The 27,518-nt window shown below is 37.5% G+C and overlaps 1 protein-coding gene across 3 annotated transcripts in view; it reads left to right on the top strand.

The window, feature by feature from the left end:
- The window catches only part of LOC126810615 (nuclear receptor coactivator 7), an 83,464-nt gene that overhangs the window by 10,382 nt on the left and 45,564 nt on the right, over positions 1-27,518 (top strand). For 2 of the 3 annotated variants that reach the window (XM_050535808.1, XM_056098543.1), the window contains exon 2: positions 4,406-4,530. In XM_050535808.1, coding sequence (XP_050391765.1) covers positions 4,406-4,530 — 125 coding nt within the window. Of the gene's footprint in view, positions 1-4,405; positions 4,531-15,877; positions 16,672-27,518 lie in introns of those variants that run through there. The other variant, XM_050535790.2, reaches the window with a different exon arrangement.

Below are 27,518 nucleotides of genomic sequence, written 5' to 3' on the forward strand. Positions count from 1 at the left end.
AGAGAGAAAGAGAGGGGGAGAGAGAGAGAGAGAGAGATTTAAGTCCACTTGACACAAACTAGGTCATTTTTGGACTAACATATGGTTCAATTTTATTTCAATAATTTGCATGCACGTAGGGGGTCTTTAGCAGTGGAAGGAAATTCGAGGACTCTGAGAAAACCCATAAGGTTGGACAGACGACCCTACTTCTTGTCAAGTACAACCCGGGAATTGAAACCACTGAAACCACGCCAGTTGACTCAATGATAGACCTTATGAAACAGCTCACACTGCTAACCATTCGTCAATCTCCCCCCGTCCGGCAAATAAAGATAGTGACTACCTTGTTACATGTATATAGGGCGTCGCATAGATTGGTGAAGTTGAATCATTTTTGGACAGGTATTTGTATTAATCATTCCGCCATCGCCACCCGCCCTTATTAAATGAAGGGAATGGAAAGGATATTGATATGGATTCTGGAACATGTTTCATAAACCATTAAATGAAATGAAATGGGGTTTAACGTCCTACTGTTCTGCTCCTATACTGGGCTAATGAAGACGGACATAAGCCATACAGTGTGCTATGAGGGAAATTTTGCCCGGGCAGCGGCACTATCGCCTACTGCCAAGGGATCTTTTACGTGCATTCCAATGTATACACGGGACCTCGGTTTTTCGTATCATCCGAAGGACTATACAGCTGTCCTTGTCAGGCCCTCCGTTCTGTACCACTGACAAGGGGAAACCACGTCGGAAAATCCAGATGAACTTTCTCAGCCAATGCAGGGATCGAACACCCGACCTCCAGGCTAGCGGGCCAGCGTCTTAACCACCCAGCCACCGTGGCTCCCAAAAAACATTAAATATGTACATATAATAAATAATCAACCTATTACATTCCTGCTGCTATTGTCTAGAACCTTCTTGACAATCTCTCCCCTGTCTCTTCAGCCACTCCCCTCTCTCTCTCTCTCTCTCTCGCTCTCTCTCTCTCGCTCTCTCTCTCGCTCTCTCTCTCTCTCTCTCTCGCTCTCTCTCTCTCTGATTTGTTATGATAGTTGACCTTGTAAATGAATGATTGATATATAAATACCTATGTTGTTATTATACAGGTGTTATATCTATCTAGGACACGTTGAATCATATCAAGAGATTAACATCATTTTAATACTTTATTTACTTTTCCTATTAAATATATTTTTTATCAAGGTCTCATGAGAGAAAGGGGTCAACAATATGGCCACATTACACTGTTACTTTTCAACATTGACTTTTTTAGTAAATTTTTGAAGGGTGTTTGGTGGCTAAATCAATCATTGTTTTTTTAAGGCAAGTGATCGCTCTCGATCACCTGCTGCTCACCTGAACGTCAACCGAGGGGAGTTTTTTTCCCCTCACCTTAAAACTGAAAATCGCTCTCTTTTACAGTCATTTGGGGTTTATTATCATTCATGAAACCAGGAATGCAGTTATTGATCTTAAACATTTCCCATTCACATTACCTAATCACTCTCCTTAATATAAGACCACTCTCCTTAATTTCTAAATCACTCTTCTTATCAAAACTGGAAGTGTTTTTTGAGGGGAGCGATTTTTTCAATTCGTTGATTGAGGGGAGATTTTTTTGGCTCTCCTCTGAAATACAAACAACAACGACTGGCTAAATGGTTTAATACATGTGTGTTAGATCTGTCATTGAGTCAACTGGCTTGGTTTCAATTCCCCCGTTGTAAGTGACAAGGAGTAGGATTGTTTTCTCCACGTTTCCACCCACAGCTAAAGACAGCTATATGCGCAAGTGAATTATTGAAATAAAATTGAACCATATGTTAGTCCATAAATGATCAAGTTTGTGTTGAGTGGACATTGAACTTGTTTAATACTCTAATTCTCTCTCCCTAGGGGGTTGGGTGGCCGAATGGTTAGCGCGTCTGCGTTATATCATTACGTCTGTCATTGAGTCAACTGGCGTTGACTGCATGGTTTAGACTCCCCAGTTGTACTTGTAGTGACAAGAAGTAGGGTCATCTGTCCAACCTCGTGGGTTTTCACTAGGTCCTCTAGATTCCGCCAACTACTAAAGACCCCTACATGCACGTTAGTCCTAAAATGACCTAGTTTTTGTCGAGTGGACGACCAACACCGTTTCTCTCTCAATAGTAATGTTAATTACACAAAACTTGTGAAAAAAGTTTGAATTTGAGCAAGACTAAACTGACGTAACGGCTGTTTTATTGATGGAAAGTTACAACTACTCATGGAGCGCAGTTCAAATCGCTAACTTTGAAATTTACCTGTTGCAGGTAATATTGACATTTGGGATCGTGTTATGGAAAGGATATGTTCACATATGTTCACATAATTACTTGCTTTATTATTTATGAAGCCTTTAAAGGGAAAATAACACTCTTGCTGGCTTGACAGCTCCAGAAAATAAAAAATAGCCTTATTCTAAGTATTAGATGTTTAAGTGTCCTACCTGTTGTGTAAATTATCCATTAAATCCTATTTTACTTGTCCAGAGGGTTTGAAAATATTTTTAAATCCAAGTCACATTTGAAAAGCTTTACGTCAGGCTTTTCAAATCATTTAGTTGAATTTTTCCAATTTTTTAAATTAGGTGTGTTAAGATGAAATTTGTATCATCAATTAATTGGAATATTGTAAAATAGTGTGATGCAGGACGGAGGGGCTGACAAGGACAGCTGTCTAGTCGTTCGGATGGGACGAAAAACCGAGGTCCCGTGTACTCATTGGCGTGCACGTAAAAGATCCCTTGACAGTTGGAATTCGATATAAGAGTAGGCCGTAGTGCCGCTGTCCGGGCAAAATTTCCCTCATAGCACACTGTATGGCGTATGCCCGTCTTCATTAGCCCAGTTCGGAGCAAAACAGTAGGACGTTAAACCCCATTTCATTTCATTTCATTTGTAAAATAGTGCAATTTGTTGACCAGAATAAAGATTGGGACATATTATTCAGTTACAACAAGAGTGATATTGAGCCTTTAATGTGGGCATACATGTATATAATCCACTAGGAAAACAAATCTATATATAGTTTCAGAATATATTTGTAATGTTTACAGAAATGAAATGAAATGGGGTTTAACGACCTACTGTTCTGCTCCAACTGGGCTAATGAAGACGGACATACGCCATACTGTGGGCTATGAGGGAAATTTTGCCCGGACAGCGGCACTATGGCCCACTCTTATTTCGAATTCCAACTGCCAAGGGATCTTTTCAATGTCGAAGATTTTGGATAATATTGAGTTACGGACTTAGCTACTTTAAACAACTACTATCTTAAATTTACAGTTTTATTTCATTGTCCTGCATTTCAGACGGTTGAAAGGGAATTAAAAATTGTACTGGTACTTAACATTTGTTGTTAAAAAGGCATTGAGAGAGAAATGGAGTTTAAGGTCCACTTCACACAAACTAGGTCATTTCGGGACTAACATATGATTTAATTTTATTTCAATAATTCGCTTGCGCGTAGGGGTCTTTAGCAGTGGGAGGACTCAGAGAAAACCCACGAGGTTGGACAGACGACCCTACTTCTGAAAAAGGTGAAACCACGCTTGACAATTCTGATGAACTTTTGCAGCCAACACCAGGGTCGAACCCATAACCTTCAGGCTAGCGACCAAGCATCTTACTCACTTAGCCACCACGACTCCACCATGTTTACATGTTTTGACTTGTCCATTCTTGTCTCAGACATTCTTTTAAAATTACAAAAGAGGGCAGCAAGAATTATTCTTGATGCACCAATTGAAACTCCGTCCACCTCTTTATTTACTAAACTTGGTTGGCTTACCCTTACACAGAGGATTCTTTATAATAAAATTGTCTTATCATTTAATACTCCCCTTTATCTAAATTCCTATTATATTGAAAAATCTCTTGTTTCCAAAACGGATATCTTGCTCCGTTCACAGACCAGTAAATCTCTTTTTCTTCAAAAATGCAAAACTGAATCCATGAAACGTACTTTTCATTATTCTGCATGTCTTTTATGGAACAATCTGCTTTTTGATATAAAGATGTGTAAAAATGTTGAAAATTTTAAGATTAAACTGAAAACTCATTTATTTTGCACACTGAAGGAACCATAATATTACACTGATGACATACTTATTATTTTAGCTGCATTCTATCTTATTTTGTGTATAATTATAGTGTTCTTCCTATATTCTACTTGTATAATGTATATGTTTTGTAGTTTGGGAGTGACTTCCCAAACTTCCCACTTTAAAATGCTATTGCATTTCAAATGATTTTGAATTTATCCTGATATTACATGTATATATGTCTTTGTAGCTTAGGAGGAACCTATGGAAGATTAGTTTTTCTTGAAAACTAAATACGTTGCCTCATTAAATAAAGTTTTTATTATTATTATTATTTCAGATTTCGGACACAGTCTACTGATACACCGATCGGAGGTACGGAAAAGGCCGGATATTTAGAACAACTTCGTGCCGAGGAGTCTGTTGGTGCTGCTAAAAAACCTGCTACAACCTCACCCAAATCAGGTAAGACAAGTTTTATTATTACCGGTGATAAGACTGAACAAAATTTAAAAATACATTATGTTATGCAAGAACTAAATCTGCCTATTTCAGGTCTTTCTTTAGGCCTGAAATGTTAAATAAACTATTAATTAGAAATTAATTAACCTGACAAGACCTTAATCAACTCTCGATAGCATCTTATGTGTCAGATTTTCACTGGATTTGAATCCAATGCTTTTTTATCCTACCGACTTTAGGCCTAAAATTCAATTGCTAATATCACGGTTCAAAGTGGAGCAATTTGAATGAAATTTTCAGCACATTATCTAGTTAACTATTATAGTGAGAACTGTCAGCTCTTTATCTAATCTCGCATAATGCCCCTTTAACTATTGTCATGAAAAAATACTTATATATTCCCTTATCGAAATGTAAACTTTCAATTTGATGATTAATAATTTCATTCTGGCCTCAAATTGACCATCAAAGATCCGAAAAATCCCTTGTCCAAAATAAAACCTACAAATCCTGGCATCCAAATCCCAAGTCCAAAATAAAAAACACTAATCCTAGTACCCAAAAGCCAGATTTTACATGTATCATCGAAAACATTACAAAGCCTGATGTATGCATGTTCTAGCAACTAGTTCAGAGCAGAACAGTAGGACATTAAACCCTTTAACATTTCATTTTTAGCAATTAGACAAATTTATACAGGCATGACTGAAGCTTTCAAACTCCTAATTCCATAAAAAAAAACAACATTATTTCGTTTCTGTGCATCTTTTCTTTATCATCCATTACCACTTGTCATTACCGCTTGCTATTACCACTTGTTATTACCACCTGTCTTTACCACTTGTCTTTTCTTTACCACTTGTCTTGTCATTACACTTTTTATTACCACTTGTCAATACCACAATACCACATACCAGTGGCATTATTACTTGCCCTTATGACTTGTCATTCTCCTTACCAATTGTCATTACCACTCGTCATTGTCTTTACCAATTGTCATTACCACCTGTCATTGTCTTTAACCCTTGTCAATGTCATTACCACTTGTATTTACCACTTGAGTTGTCGTTACCACTTAAGTTGTCGTTACCACTTGTCTTGTCTTTACCACTGTCATTACCACTTGTCATGGCCTTGTCATTACCAACACTTGTCATTACCACTTATTATTGCCATTACCACTCATTATTGCCATTACCACCTACTATTGTCGTTACCACTTGTCTTGTCTTTACCACTTGTCATTGTCATTACCACTTGTCATTACCACATGTTATTGCCATTGCCACTTATTATTGTCATTACCACATGTCATTGGCATTACCACAAGGAACAATTTATTTTTTCTATATAATGTCATGTTGACAATATTAATTATGTTAAAAATCCTGGTTCTTTGTGTTGTGAGTGGTAAATATGACCTTGGCCTACCTGACTGTATCTGTATTATATAACCTACCTATTGTAATCTTTGTAATTAACATAAACAACAAGTGATAACTAGGACACATGTACAGGTAATCACTATGTATTACAAACATCAAAGGATTTTTATTAATAAAGTCTATGATGATACAGGTAAGGATATTGCGTATCAAATTTAAATGTAACCAAGTTTCCTCCAAATATCGGAAACTCAATACAGGTTTGGTTGATGTTTCTACAAAGTTTCATAAATATCTTGAAAAGGGTTATGATATATATGAAGAGCCCCGGGGAAGATCGATCTGAGTCACTTTTTCAACGAACCCCAGTTAAAGGCGCCATCTGAAATGTCCTCCCGGACAAATACAAGTCCATCGTACCCTTTATTTAACCTTAATTTGCCTGAAAAGTCAGTTGTACTGGTAATTATGATTCGTATTAAACATCATTTTGAAGTTGAGATTAAACTCACTCGTTGTTAACTGTCATTGAGTCGACTGGCCTGGTTTCGAATCCCTGGTTGTACGTGACAAGGAGTAGGGTCGCCTGTCCAACCTCGTGGGTTTTCTCCGGGTCCTCCGAATTGTTGAAATAAAATTAAACCATATGTTAGTCCCGAAATGATCTAGTTTGTGTCGAGTGGACGTTAAACCCCATTTCTCTCTCTCTCACAAACACAATTTGACCATTCGGCCCCCTACCCACCCACCCCCCTCCCATCTGCAATATCGCATTCGGTGGAAGCAGATGTTAAACGTTACGAACAACATAAAGTTGAATGGTATTGCTTACCTGTTGTTGATATTAATTCTTTTATGGTAAAACATGTTATAGTACACAGGACCTAAGTCTTTTGTTCCCATCCAAAGGACTAAACACTGTTCCTTGCCAGGCCCTCAGCCCTGCACCATGATCGACAATAATGAAACCATGCCAGAAAATATGAGTATAAAATCTTGTATGGTGATCATTAACAACTTCGGTCCCGACCAACTGATCGTCTACAGTTGGACTTATAAACAGGTCCTTATCGGAAGATACATGTATGAACCACCATAGCTTGGTGTCAGTACCCTGGTGTCAATATGCTTTTCCTTTCTAGAAGACCTGGTATCACTTCTGAGTAGTTAGGAATCCACATACCGGTAGTAGGTTTTTCCTTTCTAGAAGACCAGATAACATTTCTGAGTTTGGAGGAGTCCACATAGTATCTCTACTCTTTCTAGAAGACCTGATACCACTTCTGATTTGTGAAGAGTCCACTTAGCAGGCTTGTCCTTTCTAGAAGACCCGATACCCCTTCTGAGTACAGAGGGGCCCACATATGGACTAGGGAAGAGTCAACATAGTCTGCGTTTCCTTTTTAGAAGACCCGATACCATTTCTGAGTAGAGAGGAGGCCATGTCTGATTTTTTTTTCTAAAACGCAGGATACCATTTCTGAGTAAAGCAGGGTCCACATAGTAGGCTTTTTGTTTTCCAGAAGATCAGATGCCACTTCTTACTTCAATATAGACATAGTTTGCTTTTCCATTCTAGAAGACTTGATCCCAAATCTGAGTAGGGAGGAGGCCACATAGTTGGCTTTTCCTTTTTAAAACATGTGATACCAACTCTGAGAGGGTTGAGTCCACAACTTGGGTACTGGAAGAAATAAGGACACCATAAACACCAAAATGTTTGTCCGGTTGGTTGATGTTTATTGACATTGTCGTTTTTCCACCACAACGATAAATTACTGTACAAAATGGTCGGTTGGTTGACTTTTAATAAAAGGTTTTTATCAATAATGCATGATATTGCCGTAGAAAATGTCTGGTTGGTTGATTGATGTTTATTGACGTTTTCCACCATAACCATATTGCTGTACAAAACGGCCTGCTGGTTGATTTTTAAAGTTTGTATTAACTCAACAACATAAAGATATTTTCAAAATGTCTGGTTGGTTGATTTTTAACCTTTGCTTCCACAATAACGATACTGCTATACAAAATGTCCATTTTTTGTGATATTTCCTCCCCTGTGATTAATCTGTTTTTTAATCCAGCCACAAGATTCACTTCTGCTAAAAATGAAGGTGACCTTACGAAATGAAAGGCTATCATCATGACATTTGGGTAGCAGATTTGTTTATCTGACTGTAAAAAAGACGCCAGTGACTTAACGATATTGCATATACTATTACCCTCACTACTTGACACGAAAGATATTTAGTAAACCTACTTCACTATCTGTTGATGAGTGTTGTCCACATGTAGATCACAGTGGCTAAGTGGGTAAGACGCTGGCTCGCTAGCCTGGAGGTCAGGTGTTTGATCCCTGCATTGGCCGAGAAAGTTCAATAATATTGAACCATATGTTGGTCTCGAACTGACCTAGTTTGTGTTGAGTGAACGTTAAACCCCATTTCTCTCTTTCTCTTTGTCTTCTGTGGTGTCATCATTAATTTCAATGACACATATGTACTGTGATTGACTTCCTTACAAATCATTCTACCTGAGACACAACATGGGCGTATCAGTGCCGTATATTTGGTCCGATACATCTAAAACCATTATTTCTAGGCATGACTGTCCTGTCCAACCTTGTGGGTTTTCTCCAGGTCCTCCAGTTTCCTTCCACTGCTAAAGAGCCATACGCACAAGCGAATTATTGAAATGAAATTAAACCATATGTTAGTTCCAAAATGACCTAGTTTGTGTTGAATGGATGTTAAACCCCATTTCTCACTCAATGCCTTTTTAACAACAAATGTTAAGTACCAGTACAATTTTTAATTCCCTTTCAACCGTCTGAAATGCAGGACAATGAAATAAAACTGTAAATTTAAGATAGTAGTTGTTTAAAGTAGCTAAGTCCGTAACTCAATATTATCCAAAATCTTTGACATTGAAAACACGATTTATCTGATTTAAAAAATTTTTTTTTGAATATATCACTGTTACACCATAATGGTGGCTGAGTTTGAATTTCATGAACTACTGGACAAAATGGCAGCCCCTCGTACGCAAATAGGGTAAATATATGGTACATGTATATCATGGCTGTGGACCCTCAGATTTTGATGAAACTTGCAATACATGTTTATAATCCAAAGATCTTGGTTCCTTTTTATATTTGCGTATATCGGACCATAACTTCCTGGATTATGGCCCCTGATCACGTTTTTAGCTTGAGGACCCTCTGGAGTTCACAATTTTTATCCAATTTTAGAAAGCGTTTAAATGTATCACTGTTACACCCTAATGACGGTTGAGTTCGAATTTCGCGAAAATCGAACCAAAACTGCCCGACAAAATGGTCGCTCCTTGTACACAAATAGTGTCATGTATGTAATATGAAGTTTGTGAACTCTCTGGAAGTCACAATTTTTATCCGATTTTGATGAAACTTAAAATATATCTTTATATCCCAAATACATGTATCTCAGTCCATTTCGATATTCGTGCATTTCAGACCGTAACTGCCGGGATTATGGCCCCTGATTGTACGAAAAATCACTTTTCTTTTTTTAGCTTGTTCTCTATCCATCTCTTGCAAAATGTGGGCGTATATTGCCTGGCAACCACTGGTTAATATTAAATGATATGTAAATATTATCAGTAGTTTATACATTTATTCCATCCAAGGCTTTCACTTCACAATTTGGTCAATTTAAAGTATCTAAGTCCGTAACTCAATATCATCCAAAATCTTCAACATTGAAAACACGATTTTTTTTGCAATTTAAATCAGCATTAGTGTTGTGGTCTTACCTGGAAAAGATGGGCTTCTGATATCCAATATTTAAGACAAGATAAACATTTTACCAGTCATGTCAAACGGTGATGCCATATTCTTATTTGGAGAGTATACGCAATATATACTATCGGTGTTGACTGGAATAACCAGACGCTAGAAACCGTCTTTCGGTTGAGACTTCTGGCGTATTTCGCTGAACATAACTGATGACAATTCACAGTAAAATGGAAACGATTGAATGTAAAACAGTTTATATAAATTCATATTACATTATTATATGTGTTGCGACCCATTTGTGCCAATTTCTAGGCCCAAAATATTAGCGATTTAGCCCCTTTAATGTAAAGATATTTAAATCTCCTCATATCTTGATAGTGATTTACGTCAAGAGTACGGTAACTTTAATATTATTTAGCATTTAATTTACAAACAACTACATATGTAGGCCATTTTATATATTGACTACTTCGTTATTCGTGTCCTAAAACAACGTCAATCTTCTATGGAATTTTAACGTTGACTATAAGATATAAATCACTAAAATCCGGGGCGGATCAGGGGGGGGGGGGTCCAAACCCCAGCTCAGCTACATAAAAAAAATTGAATGCCTTGCATCAATGAAATTTAATCACAATGTGATCCTATATATTATAATAATTGGGGTCAAACCGTATGTTGGATTTCTATTTTTAAAAAGCTCAATTTTTATATATGCCTATGTAATTAAGAGACGATGATGGCATCATGCATTGTCAACTGTTAAATTTCCTTAACAGGAGAATGGCAAACACCCTCCTGCAAAAATTCCTGGATCCGCCCCTGAGAATTTAACATAATAACACACTTAACAAAGATATGTGTGACGTGGCAAATGTGACGCATGGTCATGCAGTAATGAAATGGGGTTTAACGTCCTACTGTTCTGCTCTGACTGGGCTAATGAAGACGGGTATACGCCATACATTGTGCTATGAGGGAAATTTTGCCCGGGCAGCGGCACTATGGCCTACTCTTATATCAAATTCCAACTGCCAAGGGATCTGTTATGTGCATGCCAATGTATACATGGGACCTCGGCTTTTCGTCCCATTCGAATGACTAAACAGCTGTCCTTGTGAGCCCCTCCGTCCTGCACCACTAACAAGGGGAAACCATGCCTGAAAATCCTGATGAAATTTCTCGGCCAATGCAGGGAACGAACAAGCGACCTCCAGGCTAGCGAGCCACAGTCTTACCCACTTAGCCACCGTGGCTCCCCATGGCCATGCAGGGCAGTTCCCTCGGAGCCCCACGGGCATAGGCACCCGATTTTGATATAGAAATAATTATATGTTCAGTTTTATCAAACGTTTACATTTTTATTCCTGAGGGTGGATATGCACTTTTGTTAAGGCGACCTTGATGTGTGATAAACTCTCTCTCTCTCTCTCTCCCCTCTCTCTCTCCCCTCTCCCTCATCATTTCTCTCTCTCCTCTCTCTCTCTCTCTCTCCTCTCTCATCATTCTCTCTCTCTCTCCTCTCTCTCTCTCCTCTCTCATCATTCTCTCTCTCTTTCTCTCTCTCGTCCTTGTGTTTTTGTGTTGATCAGACATGACTGTCATTTGTTTAAACCACTGAAGATCTCCATATTGACAAGATGTTTGCTTTGATTTTAAATTTAGTTTAGAATATTTTACCTGCGTAGAAACGCTGGTATTTACTGACTGAAACATGACATGACATGACGTTAGCTAAGAAAGGGTCAGATGGTGACCCTGTTTCATGTTGAAGGGGTCGAAATATTGAAAGACAGTTCGAGCAGATCATACGATGACAATCGTTAAGACTAGCTTCGTCAGATTTATCATGTAACGCTATCAGCATCAGCCTGCTGTTTTTCTGTGATCCCGGCTTTATATTTTGTACTCATTTTTTCGTGTGATGTGAAACTGAAAATTTTTACTTCAGTCCAGAAGAATCAGTGACTCTATCATTAACTCAATCTGGTTTGGGTAGTTTTTTTTTCATCGGAAACTTTCAGGATTTTAATGCCAGAAGATTCTGTGTTCTTCAGTTTTCATGTGAAATTTTTGCATCAGTCCTGGAGATTCATTGGACTTTATCATCAATGTAACAGAGCTGGTTTTTATTCTGATTGGAAACTTATAGAATTTTTAAATCACAGTTGTTGATAATTTTTGTGTCAAAAGATTCTGGGTTCTGAAGGTTTAGACAATTTTTCATGTGATTTTTCACTGTAACTGGCTGTTAATCTGTGATCTGAAAACTGGCTGTTAATTTGTGATCTGAAAACTGGCTGTTAATTTGTGATCTGAAAATTTAAGGATTTTTATCTACTAATTTAGAGAAAAGGGTTCAACTAAAAGTCTTTGAACAGTGCTAGATAAACCCTATATTGTAAAGGGTGCTGGGTATAGTTCACAACCCTATATTGTACCGGGTGCTGGAAACAGTTCACAACCCTATATTGTACAGATTGTTGGATACAGTTCACACCTCTATATTGTACAGGGTGGTGGAAACAGTTTACAACCCTATATTTACAGATTGTTGGATACAGTTCACACCTCTATATTGTACAGGGTGGTGGAAACAGTTTACAACCCTATATTGTACAGATTGTTGGATATAGTTCACACCTCTATATTGTACAGGGTGGTGGAAACAGTTTACAACCCTATATTGTACAGAGTGGTGGATATAGTTCACACCTCTATATTGTACAGGGTGGTGGAAACAGTTTACAACCCTATATTGTACAGAGTGGTGGATATAGTTCACACCTCTATATTGTACAGGGTGGTGGAAACAGTTTACAACCCTATATTGTACAGAGTGGTGGATATAGTTCACACCTTTATATTGTACAGTTTTCTGGATACAGCTCCACAACCTTATATTGTTCAGGGTGCTAGATATGGTTCACATCCATTGATTATGATGGTTTTTCTTATAGAGAGAAATGTTCAGCATCTGTATAATCCCTGTGCAGTCTGGAAAGCCATAGCAATATTGAATAGCGAAGAATAGTCCGTCAACAATAATCCGGCAACCTAACTAACACAATCAACAATTAAAAGAGATTCAAGCACTCTGAAAAACAATAAAAATATTAGATAGCGAAGAATAGTCAACAATAATCGGGCAGCCTAACTAACACAATCAACGATTAAAAGAGATTCAAGCACTCTGAAAAACAATAAAAATATTAGATAGCGAAGAATAGTCAACAATAATTGTGTAGCCTAACTAACACAATCAACGATTTAAAGAGATATTAAATTTTTAATACTGATCGTAACCAACGATTTATTTTATATGTATCAATGAATCATCGATAGCTAATAAAACTTTAAAATTGTCGCCGACTCCAAAAAACCTTAACGAAATTTGGATAGTGAGGAACAGTAGAGCGTAAGAGAACTGTCCTAACTAGCATAATCAACGATTATTTGAAGCCGTTAGTATTTTATGAGTGTCAATGAATCGTCCTACGTTGTTGTTTCTTTAATAAAACTGTTTAATTGTCACGCACTCCGAAAAACCTTAACAAAATTTGGATAGTGTGGAACAGTAGAGCATAACAGAACTGTCCTAACTAGCATAATCATCGATTATTAGAAGCCGTTAGTATTTTTTTAGTGTCAATGAATCGCCATATCAAATACTGTACAAATACAACTTGTAGAACCTGTACACAGGTGAAATTATGAAAAGTTACCTGAATTTGTTTGAAGTCTTGTGTTGTTTATTTTAGGATAGAGATAGAAATACCTGTGTTGTTAGAGACGATAAATTGTAGTTATTTGAGATAATTTGAATCTTGCATCCATCTGCACGTTTTAGCAATCCATATTTACATTGACATTGAAATAAAAGTGCTGATAAACAATTTGTTTTCGATTTAAATATATTCTTACTGATAAGAAACTTTGTGTAAAAATTTATTTTTTGATTGTGAATAGTTGAAGACATAAGTGTCTAGTAGGACAACGTAACAATGTAGAACTGAATTTAAAATTCTGCTAAGAAATATTTCAGGAAAAGGACTGTGAATTAATTACTTTGTGATAGTTATTGATTTGTACCAAGTGGAGTGAAACTGTTGATTATAAAATATTTGGAGGCAAGGATCGGGAATTAATTACTATGCCCCAAAAAATTCAGTGAATTTTTTTGTTGTGGACAGTTACAGATTTGAACTGAGTGGAGTGGAACTAGGAATTTAAAATTCTGTCAAGAAATATTTCGGTGAATTAATTACTTTACGCAAAATAAATTCAGTTTTTTTCTGTGAATTTCAAGATTTGATTCAAATCGAGTGAAACTGTGAATTATAAAATTCCGCTAAGAAATATTTGACAGCAAAGATCGTGAATAAATTGTTCCATCAAGAAATATTTTGAAGCAAAAAATAAATTTTGTTTTTTTGGGGTTTTTTTTTTGTCGTGGACAGTTACAGATTTGATCTGATTATAGAATTCTGTAAAAAAATATTTTGGGAACAGGACAGTGGATTAATTACTTTTCAAAAGGTGAAGCTATGAATTATACAATTGTGCTAAGAAACATTTGGCATCGAGAGGGTTTGAATCAATCAAATATTTGACAATTAGTCTGTTTATTGAACTTTGACCTGTTTACAAACGTGGCCTTCACCTTAAACATCAACATGTATACTCTGAAGGATTTGACTAGAAAGGTTTCTACTGGAACTCGAATCCAGTCTGAGGAAGGCTTTGATGTTCCTGTGGTTCCGTCTGCGGATTTTGATGAAGAAGATTTGGAGTTCTTTGAGAATTTTCCTCTAATACCCGATAAGGAACGTGAAGAGACAGTGTTTTCACTTGATGAAGAACTCGAGACTGGAGAAACTAACATTGATTTTAATAAATATTTGATAACAAGGGAGGCAACTGTTACAGAAGACAAACAATATGATGAGAGTAAAGGAAATGGGAAGGCCAACAAATCAAAATATGTTGACTCTGAATTTAGATCAAGTCCCATTATTAGAGGCATGTCACCTGGATTAAGCCCTGCTGTGCTTGGATCCAGCCCAGCTTATCATGGAGTAGCTCCTGGATCCAGCCCAGCTTATCCAGGAGTAGCTGATCCTAGGTCTAGTCCAGCCAGTCAAGGAGTCAGTCCAAAACCTAAGTCTTTCTTTGGAATTGGACATTGGGCCAAACCACATTCAGTGGATCAAAAGAACAACGCGAAAAACAACCCGTTAGGACCAGTTAGTCCGAGTTCTTATCCATCTCTCCAGCGTCAAAAGGATCAGAGAATTGAAGCTTGGTTGCAGGACACTCAAAAACCTGTGGTTGAATCGAAAGATGAGACAGTTGGAAAGAAGAAAAGTTTGTTTAAAGGAAAACTCTGGCCTAGACGCCATTCGGTCCACAATGAAATTCCACTCACCTTATTGGAAATGGCAGATATTGATACAAAAACTAGTAATGCCGTCGTTCGTAGTTCTTCTGATAGGAGGGTCTTCGTACAAGAACTGCAGAGCCCTGTTCCACAAACCAAGGAGCAGCTGTTAGTGGAGCTCAAAGCACGCCAGAAAAGTGAGGAAAGGAAACGGAAAACCAGCTTGGGAATCATGAATCGTCTTCGAAGCTATTCTTCAGCTAGTGATCAAAAACCTCAGCAACAAAATGAAGAAACAGCTAAACACGAGCCCAGAATTATAAAGCCTGGCAATGAAGATACTAAAAAGAGTCACTTTTGGCTTCGGCGAAGTAGTTCTGTGGATCTTCCGATAATTACTCTGCAAAAACCTGCCACTGATCACCCAGCTGTTAGTCACAGCTTTTCTGGAAGAGAAATCAGCTTTTTGAGTGAAAGTCCAAAAGTCCCTCTTTTGAAGAATTCAGATACTGATATATTCATTGAAGATGGAGAAGGTCCAAGAGTCAGGAAGAACACAAGTGAAAGCAAAAAGAAAAAAGCAGGTCTCTTTGCACATTTAGTTAGACGTCGCTCTTCTGGGAAAAGGCCTCAGATAAATCCAGAGTCTTCAACAGGCGATCAACAGTCCAACGAAGAGGGAGGTCTAGTTAACGAAACCAAAGTCAGAAAAAAAAGTGACGAAAATAAAAAGAGGCCTAGTCTCTTTGGACAAAGGATCAGACGTCACTCTTCTACGCAGAATCCCAAACAACAGTTGGACGCTGAAGTTGAGGCACTTGAACGTGAAGAGAAGAAGAAAGATGTTGTCGGAGCTAGACGTCACTCGTCCTTGAATGAACCAAAACCTGAAGGACTAATACGTCCACCAAGGGTTAAAAAGCTCAATAATGATAATTCCGATACCAAAAGATCAGGGAGAAGTTACTCAACTTCAGATGCGCCGAAACTGGAAGCACTAACAATTCCACCAAGGTTAAGGAAGATCAGTCATGACAATACCAAGAAAGTGACTCTCTTTGGACGACATTCTCAGGACCACAGCGATGCCATGCATTCCAAGAATAATACAACCGTTTTTGATCAGCCTACCAGTCATAGTTACTCGGAAAGGGGGACAAATTATTTTGATCAAATTCTGAAAAACATTTACAATGAGCACGATAATTTGACTCATTTAATGAAGGGAAGAATAACTCCTGAAAAGAGCGAAGAGCCAAAGAGACACAACAGTTTTAAAGAAAATGATAAAGTCAAGTCGCCCAGCGAACAAGTCAACTTACCCGGTGATCAAGTCAACTCACCCAGTGATCAAGTCAACTCACCCAATGGACCAATCAAAGCATCCACAGAACAGATCAAAGCTGCCCCAAGGAGAAGGCGTACTGGAGTGGTCATGCTAGATCATCAACCAGAAGAGATAACTCCAATAGCAAGAGACAGAGTTTATAGTCTGGGACGACAGGCCGTTTATAATAACCACCGAGAATTTCTTCGTGGCAAGTTTAAAGCCCAGTTTAATGTATCAGAGTCTGATGACGACGCTGATGAACGGGTGACAGGTATTTCTATTTTATTTACTATGAATTCAATAAGCCGCTGTGACTTGGTGAGTAAGACATTAGTTTGCTAATCGGTAGGTCCTAGTGCCTGGTCGAGCTACTGTGATCAGAGTATGAATCTTTTGACTAGTCCCATTGATATTCCAAGAAGTTGTTTTCCCGTATGTCTTCCAAACAAGTTCAAGGGCGCGGGATGGTGATGACTAGTCATCTTGTTTACTATTAATTCAAGGAGCCACTGTGGCTTGGTGAGTAAAACGTTAGTTCATCGGGATTTTCTGGCGTAGTCCCCCGTTTTCATTGATACAAGACAAGAGGGTCTGGCAAGGGACAACGTATGGTCCTTCGGATGGGACAAAAATTTAGGTCCCGTTTACACATTTGCATCCACATAAAAGAACTTGTGGCAGATGGAATTCGATATAAGAGTAGGCCACATTGCCATTGTCTAGGCAAAAGTTCCCTTGTATATGTCTGTCTTCATTAGCCCATTCGGAGCCGAACAGTAGGATGTTAAACCCCATTTTATTTTATTTTATTTCATTTCATTTCGTTTCTTCCAACCAAACTTCTTTTTACTACAGGAGGGGCGGGGGGCGTGGATGGTCTAAGATTAAACCCCATTTCATTTCATTTCATCCAACCAAACTTCTCTTTACTACAAGGGGGTTGAGGGGGTTGGATGGTCTAAAATTAAACCCCATTTCGTTTCATTTTATTTCATTCTAAAATCGTGAGTATACTATAACCCAGATAAATTGCATGTGATTATTTCGTGACCAACTGAAAGTAGTTATATTTGCTGTATTTATTTAGTATGATGAATGATATAATATTTTACTATGAAAGATGATACATCACACATTAATTGTTGGATAGAAATCAATAAACTTGTTGATACTTCATAATAACACCTTATCTCATATATTGGTGGATGACTGGTTTAACATGGCCGATTTAGATCAAATCAAGGGTTCAATCAATGAGGAATAAGGACGCCTGCTAAATATCTTTATTTACTTTAGATCAGATCAAGAGAGAGAGTTTAACATCCACTGACACAAACTAGGTTCAATTTTATTTCAATAATTGGCTTGTGCGTAGGGGTCTTTAGCAGTCGAAGGAAACCGGAGGACCCGAGGAAAACCCAAGAAGTTGGACAGACACACCCACTCCTTGTCACGTACAACGGGGAATCGCAACCACGCCATAGCAGGCATCCTTATTCCTCGTTAAACCCTTGATCTGATCGGGGGTTGGATGACCGAATGGTTAGCACATGCACGCTGTATCATAGGGTCTGTCATTGAGTCAACTGGTGTGGTCTCAATTCCCTGCTTGTACACGTGACAAGGAGTAGGGTTGCCTGTCCAACCTCGTGATTTTTCTCCAGGTCCTCTGGTTACCTCCCACAGCTAATTAAAGACCCCTACATGTAAGCGAATTATTGAATAAAATTGAACCAGATCTCTCTCTCTCTCTCTCCATGAAGTCAGTATGGTACAGAACAAGACAAGTAGGACATTTTATTTCATCAAGAAAGATAAATTTTATCATTGTAATCTGAAGTGATGGCGTACCCAGTAAACAAATCACACAATGATAAGGACTTGATAAATAAATCAATCAACCTTCCTGTTAGACTGTAAACTGATTGAATCTTTGACAAAAACGTGATTAAAACCTCATCCTGTCAACTGATTACAATAACATTTCACAATAATTCCAACCTTTGACCTCTCTGACCTCTAACCTTTGACCATTGTCCACCAGGTGTTTGGAGTTATCTTCATCTATCATTCATCATCTTTTGATTGTCATACTCATACACTCAAGTCACATGAATTATTACCAGCTGGTGTATTGATTTTAAATTGAATTGTTTTAATTCTTGAGGTTTATTGTTTTGTGGTGTATTTTTCTATTGAGAATTACAAGCTGATATATTTATTTTAAATTGAATTGTTTTCATTCTTGAAGTTTTTTGTTTTGTGATAAATTTTGCTATGGAGAAACAACTTGACCTGTTAATATAGAATCGTTCAACATTCCGTACAATTGGCTTTCCAGATAGATCAGGATTTTAAAGATGTTTAGAAATCAGTTGGCAATACCTTTATAGACTGGAGTACATACAGTTAAAAATATAATAGACATTTTAATTTGTTTTTGTGACTAGAATAATTAGTGAAAAGTGAAAGTTATTTGGAATTTAACTCTGTATGCGGATGTACCGTTAAAAATAAAATAGATTGATTCATTTTTTATTTATTTTTTTTTTATAGCTGGATTGGAATAATCCCGAACTTTTATGACTGATTTTTGCTAAACTCTTGTCTTAGAACTGATAATTGTGACAAAGTGTTTAATTGTGGTTGTGTTTTTGCCTACATGTATTTGTATAAATTGCATAAAATTACATAAAACGATTAGACTGCACCATATTGGATAAATTACACAAATCGATTAGACTCCATCATATTGGATCAGAATTACTCAAAAGAATTAGACTACATCATATTGGATAAATTACATAAAACGATTAGACTCCATCATATTGTATAAATTACACAAATCGATTAGACTCAATCATATTGGATAAATTATTCAAAAGAATTAGACTACACCATATTTGATAAATTACATAAAACGATTAGACTCCATCATATTGGATCAAAATTACTCAAAAGAATTAGACTACACCATATTGGATAAATTACATAAAACGATTAGACTACACCATATTGGATAAATGACATAAAAACAATTAGACTCCACCATATTGGGTGAATTACACAAAATGATTAGACAACACTATATTGGATAAAATTACACAAAACAATTGGACTACACCATATTGGATAAAATTATACAAAACGTTTAGGCTACACCATATTGGATAAATAAATGATGTGATTTTGATATGTTGGGTAAATCTCAAAACATGGATTAGTGCATGAGAAAAATATAACACGAGATTAGCAGACAATGGGCAAGTCATTTAGATATAAATTTCTTGTAGTCAGGAAACCAAAATGGCTTCAGACGAAAACAAAAGGTAACTCAGTTTCTTTATCTTCCTATCCCCAATGCCAGAGGTGGGAACTTGAGTTCGCGACTCGGACTCGAGAACCACTTGAGTCACACATCAGTGACCCAACTTGTGACTCGACTTAAATATTTATTGTGACTAGAGACTTGACTCAAACCCAGTAGTCGTGATGACTCACGACTTAAGACTTAAAAGAGCTTCAGACTCGAATCAAGACTAGGGGGCATAACTCTAGCTTACTTTATTCTCCATGAATTGCTGACTCATTTGATGAACTGGCGACTTGAACGGGACTTGGGATTTGTGATGACTTGGTACTAAAGTCACAGACTTGGGATTTGCCGGTGCGAGCCACTTTGGGCCTAGACTTGTACTGGAGGTCCCACCACTTGTGGGGGGTTGGATGGCCGAATGGTTAGCATGTGCGCACTGTATCATAAGGTCTGTCATTGAGTCAACTGGCGTGGTTTTAAATCCCTGGTTGAATGTGACAAGGAGTAGGGTCACCTGTCCAACCTTGTGGGTTTACTCGGGGTCCTCCCAAGTTCTTTCCACTGCTAAAGACCCCTATGCGCAAGCGAATTATTGAAATAAAATTGAACCATGTGTTAGCCCCAAAATGTGTTGAGTGGATGTTAACTCCCCTCTCTCTCTCTCTCTCCCATCACTTGTTCCCATCTCTGCCGAATGCTAACCCCAGGTAGTAGTAGAGGAGCCACTGTGGTTCAATGAGTAAGTTGCTGGCTTACTAACCAGGAGATTTAGGGTTTGATCCCGGTGTCTGTAGTGACTTTTCCCCTTGTCTGTGGTGCGGGACGGTAAGGAACAGCCTATAAAAAAAACATTGACAGTTGAAATTCAATTGCCATCTGGGAAAACTTTACCTCATAGCACACTGTATGGTGTATATCCATCTTCATTAGCCCAGTAGGCGCAGAAAAAGAATTGTAGGATATTAAACCCCATTTCACTCATTCATTTTACCTCTTCATACAGCTAAGTCACTTTCTCTCTCTCCCCCCCCCCCCTTGTTGAACTGTCTTATACACCTATAATCATTCCATCTCATACAGCCATAGGCCCCCTCCTCCTGGCTGAATCTCCTCATTCATGCAGCTATAGTCACCCTTCCCTGACTGAATCTCTTCACTCATACGGCTACATGTATCTCTCCCCCCAGCTGAACCACCTAATACAAGTATAATCATTCCATCTCATACAGCTATAGTTCCCCCCCCCCCCCCTGGCTACCTAAACCGCCTAATAGGTGTATAATCATTCCATCTCATACAGCTATAGTCCCCCCCCTCCCCCCGCCTCGGCTACCTAAACCGCCTAATAGGTGTATAATCATTCCATCTCATACAGCTATAGTCCCACTCTACCTGTGTATAATCATTCTTCCTCATACAGCTATAGTCCTAAACCCCCCCTCCCGCGCCGGCTAGATAAACTGCCTAATACGGGTATAATCATTCCACCTAATAGGTGTATAATCATTCCATCTCATACAGCTATAGTCCCTCCCTCCCCCCGCCCCGGCTACCTAAACCGCCTAATAGGTGTATAATCATTCCATCTCATACAGCTATAGTCCCCACTCCCCGGCTACCTGTGTATAATCATTCGTCCTCATACAGCTATAGTCCTAAACCCCCCCTCCCGCCCCGGCTAGATAAACTGCCTAATACGGGTATAATCATTCCACGTCACCGCCTAATACACCTATAATTAATTTACTGCGCACCTGGCTATGTAATAATATGATTTACACACCTACATGTACACCTATAATCTATTTATTGTACACCTGGACATGTAATGATATGTTTTACCTGTCAACTTAAGTAAAGAAGTTGATTAAATTCAGACATATTGTCAATACTGACAACTTCTATTATCTACCAACCACGTATAAAATCAAATTTATTTAAATAAATAAAATAAAATCAATTTTACCTGTATAAGAACACGTGTTGTTTTATAGACCTGACACTCTATCCTACAATATCATATATTTACATATATATTGAAAGTTGGGGTTTTATTAAATTTTGAAATTTTAGAATTATCAATTCCTTTAAAGTGAGGGGGGTTGGATGGCTGAATGGTTAGCCTGCGCGCGCTGTATCATAAAGTCTGTCATTGAGTCGACTGGCGTGGTTTCGAATCCCCGGTTGTGCGTGACAAGGAGTAGGGTCGCCTGTCCAACCCCGTAGGTTTTCTCCGGGTCCTCTGGTTTCCTCCCACTGCTAAAGACCCCTACGCGCGAATTATTGAAATAAAATTAAAACCATATGTTAGTCCCGAAATGACTTAGTTTGTGTCGAGTGGACGTTAAACCCCATCTCTCTCTCTCTCTCTCTCTCTCTCTCTCTCTCATATTTACATATATATTGAAAGTTGGGATTTTATTAAATTTTGAAATTTTAGAATTATCAATTCCTTTTAAGTGAAATTGTGCTTACATATAAGTGGCGGAACAAACGAGCATACTTTTTCATTTAATTGCATCGATTTTTAAAATCGCTTGTGTGCCCCGTCACAGAGACACGAAACATTTGCCCAATCAATCACTTGTATCTAGCATGTTAGATATTTTCGGCCGAATATTTTTTGCCGGAAACATGATTGATATCACATGATCTCAAAATGTCTGCCTCCACTGCCGAAACGTGGACTCTAACTCCTGTACCACAAGTTGCGATTTGTACAACGGGCCCTTCTAGGTATTCTGCGTTTTATTGTTAGCAAATAAATAGCAAGCTACAACAGCCATCTAACGATTTCGGCCATTTGCCATTTAGAAGTAGTCATATCATCGACGTAATTTACCTGCAGAATGGCATACACTCTCCAGACGATCGCTACATGTGACCGTAAAAAAAATCGCTGGCAAATTTTAATCAGCGCGATCAGGCGAAAAAATATGCTCGTCAGCCCTTAGGTGATAATATTTTTGAAGAAATATTCAGTTTTACTGTTGATTTAAACAATATTTTATTAATTGTAAAGTACAATAGGTAAATATACAAAGAATACAAGGATACGATAACAAGCTAAGCCTATAAACACCGCTTCCTTAAGGGATAGTGTAAGAATATGTAAAGTACGTGGTGGGTATATGGATATATACAAGGTGAGTCATCAATACTGGAAACAAACGTAACTGAGAGATAGAGTTAATTAAAATAAACATTTGATTTTGATTAGCAATGACAATATAGCGTTTGAAAAAGTTTAATAGGCTACCATTTAGGATTCAAGTTTAAGATATGAATAAGACTAGTTTGTTTTATACTGGATCACTGCAAAATATTGTCATTGAGAGGTACTGGCTTATTCTGTGAGTTCCAAAGACTAAATTGATTTTAGATCAATGATAAACATAGATAAATATATAAATACCAAGATAGGTAAGAATAAGACTAATGATCATCATCAGGGTGTTGATGAATTATTTGTTACTATCCTTTTAGTATTTTAAAAGTGTACGTTGGAATAAGACTAATGATCATCATCAGGGTGTTGATGAATTATTTGTTACTATCCTTTTAGTATTTTAAAAGTGTACGTTGGATTATTATACATGAGATTGAAAACGTTTAGTAGCTATTATATATGATTGCACTGTTTGGAAGATCTTAGTTAGAATTTGGAATATCATCTTTTAGTCCGAAAAGTAATGTATAAGATGTTTTGTATCTTGTATCTAAAAGATCAATTGTATTTGATCTTTGAGATTTATAGTGGGGGCAATAAAAGAAGAAGTGATCGACATTTTCAAAAGAGTTGCCACAGCTGCAAGTTGGGTCATCTCTAATGTGCTGTTGTTGTTATCAGTGTCAACATTGTATCCAAATCTCAATAAACTACAGCACATACTTATGGAAGTACACGTTTAGATCCTAAAAGGGTCTTGATGACAATGTCAGTATGTCTACAAAGGTGTCTGGATAATAAGGTATAGAACTCCTTGACATTGGTAATCATTTTAATAGTTGTGACTCAGTAAGTAAGACGTGTTCAATCCCTGTATTGGCCGAGAAAGTTCATTAGAATTTTCCAGATTTTCCGACATGGTTTCCCCTTGTCAGTGGTGCAGAACGGAGGGCCTGACAAGGACAGCTGTCTAGTCTTTCGGATGAGACGAAAAACCCAGGTCCCGTGTATACATTAGAATGCACGTAAAAGATCCCTTGGCAGTTGGAATTCGATATAAGAGTAGGCGATAGTGCCGTTGCCCGGGTAAAATTTCCCTCATAGCACACTGTATGGCGTATGCTCGTCTTCATTAGCCAGCATAGGAGCAGAACAGTAGGACGTTAAACCCCATTTCATTTCATTTCATTTCATTTTCATTAGAATTTCTCGTTGTGGTTTCTTCTTGTCAGTGGTGTAGAACAATATATAGTTGTTTTGATGGGATAAAAAAAAAAACATTGATACAATTCAATATAATAGTAGGAGTAGGCCGTAGCCCCACTGTCCATCTTTATTAGCCTAGTAGGACAGACGTTAAACCTCATTTCATATCTGGGTTTGATTCTGGTGTTATGAGTGGTGTAGGACAGAGGACCTTGCATGCAACAGTGTCTAGTAGTTAGGATAGGACCAAAAAATAGACACATTGACGAGAGAGAGGTTTAACGTCCAATCGACACAGACTAGGTCATTTCGGAACTAACATATGGTTCAGTTTTATTTCAATAATTTGCTTGCACATAGGGGTTTTTAGCAGTGGGAGAAAACCCGAAGGACCCAGATGAGGTTGGACAGGCGACCCAAGTCCTTGTCAAGTAGAACCAGAGAATCGAAACCACGCCAGTTGACACCACAAGCTAACCATTCGTCCATCCAATCCCCCAGACATGCACATAAATGAACATTTGACAGTTAGAATTCCAAATAGGAGTTGATGCACAACCCACAACTCTACTTATGGACCACACGCACTTGTAGGGATTAAAATATAATTTCTTTCTACTTACAGTATTGTTCTGACTTGTTGACGACATTTTGTCTGCTATCATCTCACAATACTCACTAGTTCTAGCACTTCCCCTCGTTTTTATTGCAAATGAGACTTCATTTGATCCGTATACAGTTTCCAATGTAATTAAATTTTGTCATTTTTCAGCGTTAATCAACCCTTTTTTATTAATACTGTAATACATAGTCAAACAGTAGTAAGAAGTTTTATTTTAATCCCTTCAAGTGCCTGTGTTATGGACAGTACAACCCATTTCTTTCATTTTATTTATATAAAAATTTTGAATAGGATTATGTAAATAAGTGAAACAGGTGATAGATATTAAAGTTAACATGAGATATTGACATATATAACATTTATTTAAATATCAAATCAATATCATGGTATATAAAAGAAAGTGGGAACATGAACTGTGTATTTATACATTTATACAACTTGATGTTACAAAGTTTGCGATATATTCTCATCTTAGAAATTCTACTTGATTAAAGTGTTGTTTCTTCTTGAATGGATTTACGTTCGGGATATTATATTCTTGGTTTTGAAACTCTATTTAATTAAAGTGTTGTTTCTTCGTGAATGGATTTACGTTCGGGATATTATATTCTTGGTTTAGAAACTCTATTTAATAAAAGTTTTGTTTCTTCATCATTGGGTTTATGTTGGCTTACGTTGGGATTACTAGAGTACTGTACAATATGTTCGGGATATATTCTCGGTTTACAAACTCTATTTAATATAAAGTGGGATTACAAGTACCGTACAATATGATAGGGATATATTCGCGATTTACAAACTCTATTTAATATAAAGTGGAATGATTTCGTTTCTTCGCGAATTGATTTATGTAGGCCTACGTTGGGATTACAAGTACCGTACAATATGATAGGGATATATTCGCGATTTACAAACTCTATTTAATATAAAGTGGAATGATTTCGTTTCTTCGCGAATTGATTTATGTAGGCCTACGTTGGGATTACAAGTACCGTACAATATGATAGGGATATATTCGCGATTTACAAACTCTATTTAATATAAAGTGGAATGATTTCGTTTCTTCGCGAATTGATTTATGTAGGCCTATGTTGTGATTGATAACATACAGTATAATATGTTGGAGATATATTCTTTGATTTATGAAGTTTATTTAATATAAATTTCAATGATTTTGTTTCTTGGTGAATGGTGGATTATATAAAACTATATAACACAGTCAGTGTGGTGTATATAAACTATATAACACAGTCAGATGTTTATTGTCAACTATATAACAGTCAGTGTAGAGTACATAAACTATATTACACAGTCAGGGTGGTGTATATAAACTATATTACACAGTCAGGGTGGTGTATATACAACTATATTACACAGTCAGGGTGGTGTATATACAACTATATTACACAGTCAGGGTGGTGTATATAAACTATGATTGAGTATATAACACAATTAGCTGTTTATTCGAGTGGTATGTATATAAACATTGGTCTAACTAAAGAGTTAGAAACTTGTGGAAGCAGGGGGCGTTGTGTGGCCGATTGGTTAACGTGTGCGCTTTGGATCAGAAGGTCTGTCATTGAATCAAGTGGCTTGGATTTTATTCCCTACTTGTATGTGACAAGGAGTAGACTCGCCTGTCCAACCTCATGGGTTTTCTTCGGTTACTCTGGTTTCCTCTCACTGCTAAAGATGCTAAAGACCCCTACACGCTAGCGTATTATTGAAATAAAATTAAACCATATGTTAGTCCCCCGAAGTGACCTAGTTTGTGTCAGTGGATGTTAAACTCTCTCTCTCTCTCTCTCTCTCTATCTACTGATGGTAATAGAAATAGAATTAAATGTTCTGCTATGTCTAGTCAAAATTTCTCTCATAGCACACTGTATGGCTTATGCCCATCTTTATTAACCCAGTCAGAGCAGAAAATCGGACGTTAAACCCCATTTCGTTTCATTTCATTTCCTAAATTGATTGAATAATAAAGTGAGCAAGTGAAAGTAGGTGCTTCAGTTGATACAATAAATTTCTTTACAAAAGTCTTCCATTGAATTTTTGTTGGTAGTGTAAATTGATTCGTTTAGTAATCCAGAAATCTTTTCAATTAATGACATCGAGTTGTCGTGTCGTATCTGAATAAATAATCAAGTGGTATGGTTTAAAGGAGCTAAATCACTAACTCAATATTTCTGACGTGGTGCAGAACGGGGGAGGGCCTGACAAAAACAGCTGTCTAGTCATAAGGATGGTACAGAAAAACAAGGTCCCGTGTATACATTGGCATTTCAGACGTGGTTTCCCCCCTTGTCAGTGGTGCTGGATGAGGAGGGCCTGACAAAAACAGCTGTCTAGTCATAAGGATAGGACATGTATACGGTCCCATGTATACATTGACATGCACGTAAAAGATCCCTTTGCAGTTGGATTTCGATTTCAGCATATTCTATTTACATTATCTATTTGTTAACTATTATGGCGAGAACAGTCACGCTTTATCTAATCTCCCATAATGACCCATTAATTAAAATTTACATTAGATTAATATGTGCTTTTAGACCCATTTTGAACTATTTAAAGGTTCCAAATAATAGAGGGGGGTTGGATGGCCAAAAGAATAGGGTGTGTGTGCTGTATCATAAGGTCTGTCATTAAGTCAACTGGTGTGGTTTCGATTCCACGGTTGTACGTGACAAGGAGTAGTGTAGCCTGTACAACCTCATGGGTTTTCTCTGGGTCGTCTGGTTTCTCCCACTGCTAAAGACCCCTACACACAAGCGAATTATTGAAATAAAAAGGAACCATATA

This window comes from Patella vulgata, chromosome 1, assembly GCF_932274485.2.
Source record: "Patella vulgata chromosome 1, xgPatVulg1.2, whole genome shotgun sequence".
NCBI classification, from domain to species: Eukaryota; Metazoa; Mollusca; class Gastropoda; family Patellidae; genus Patella; species Patella vulgata.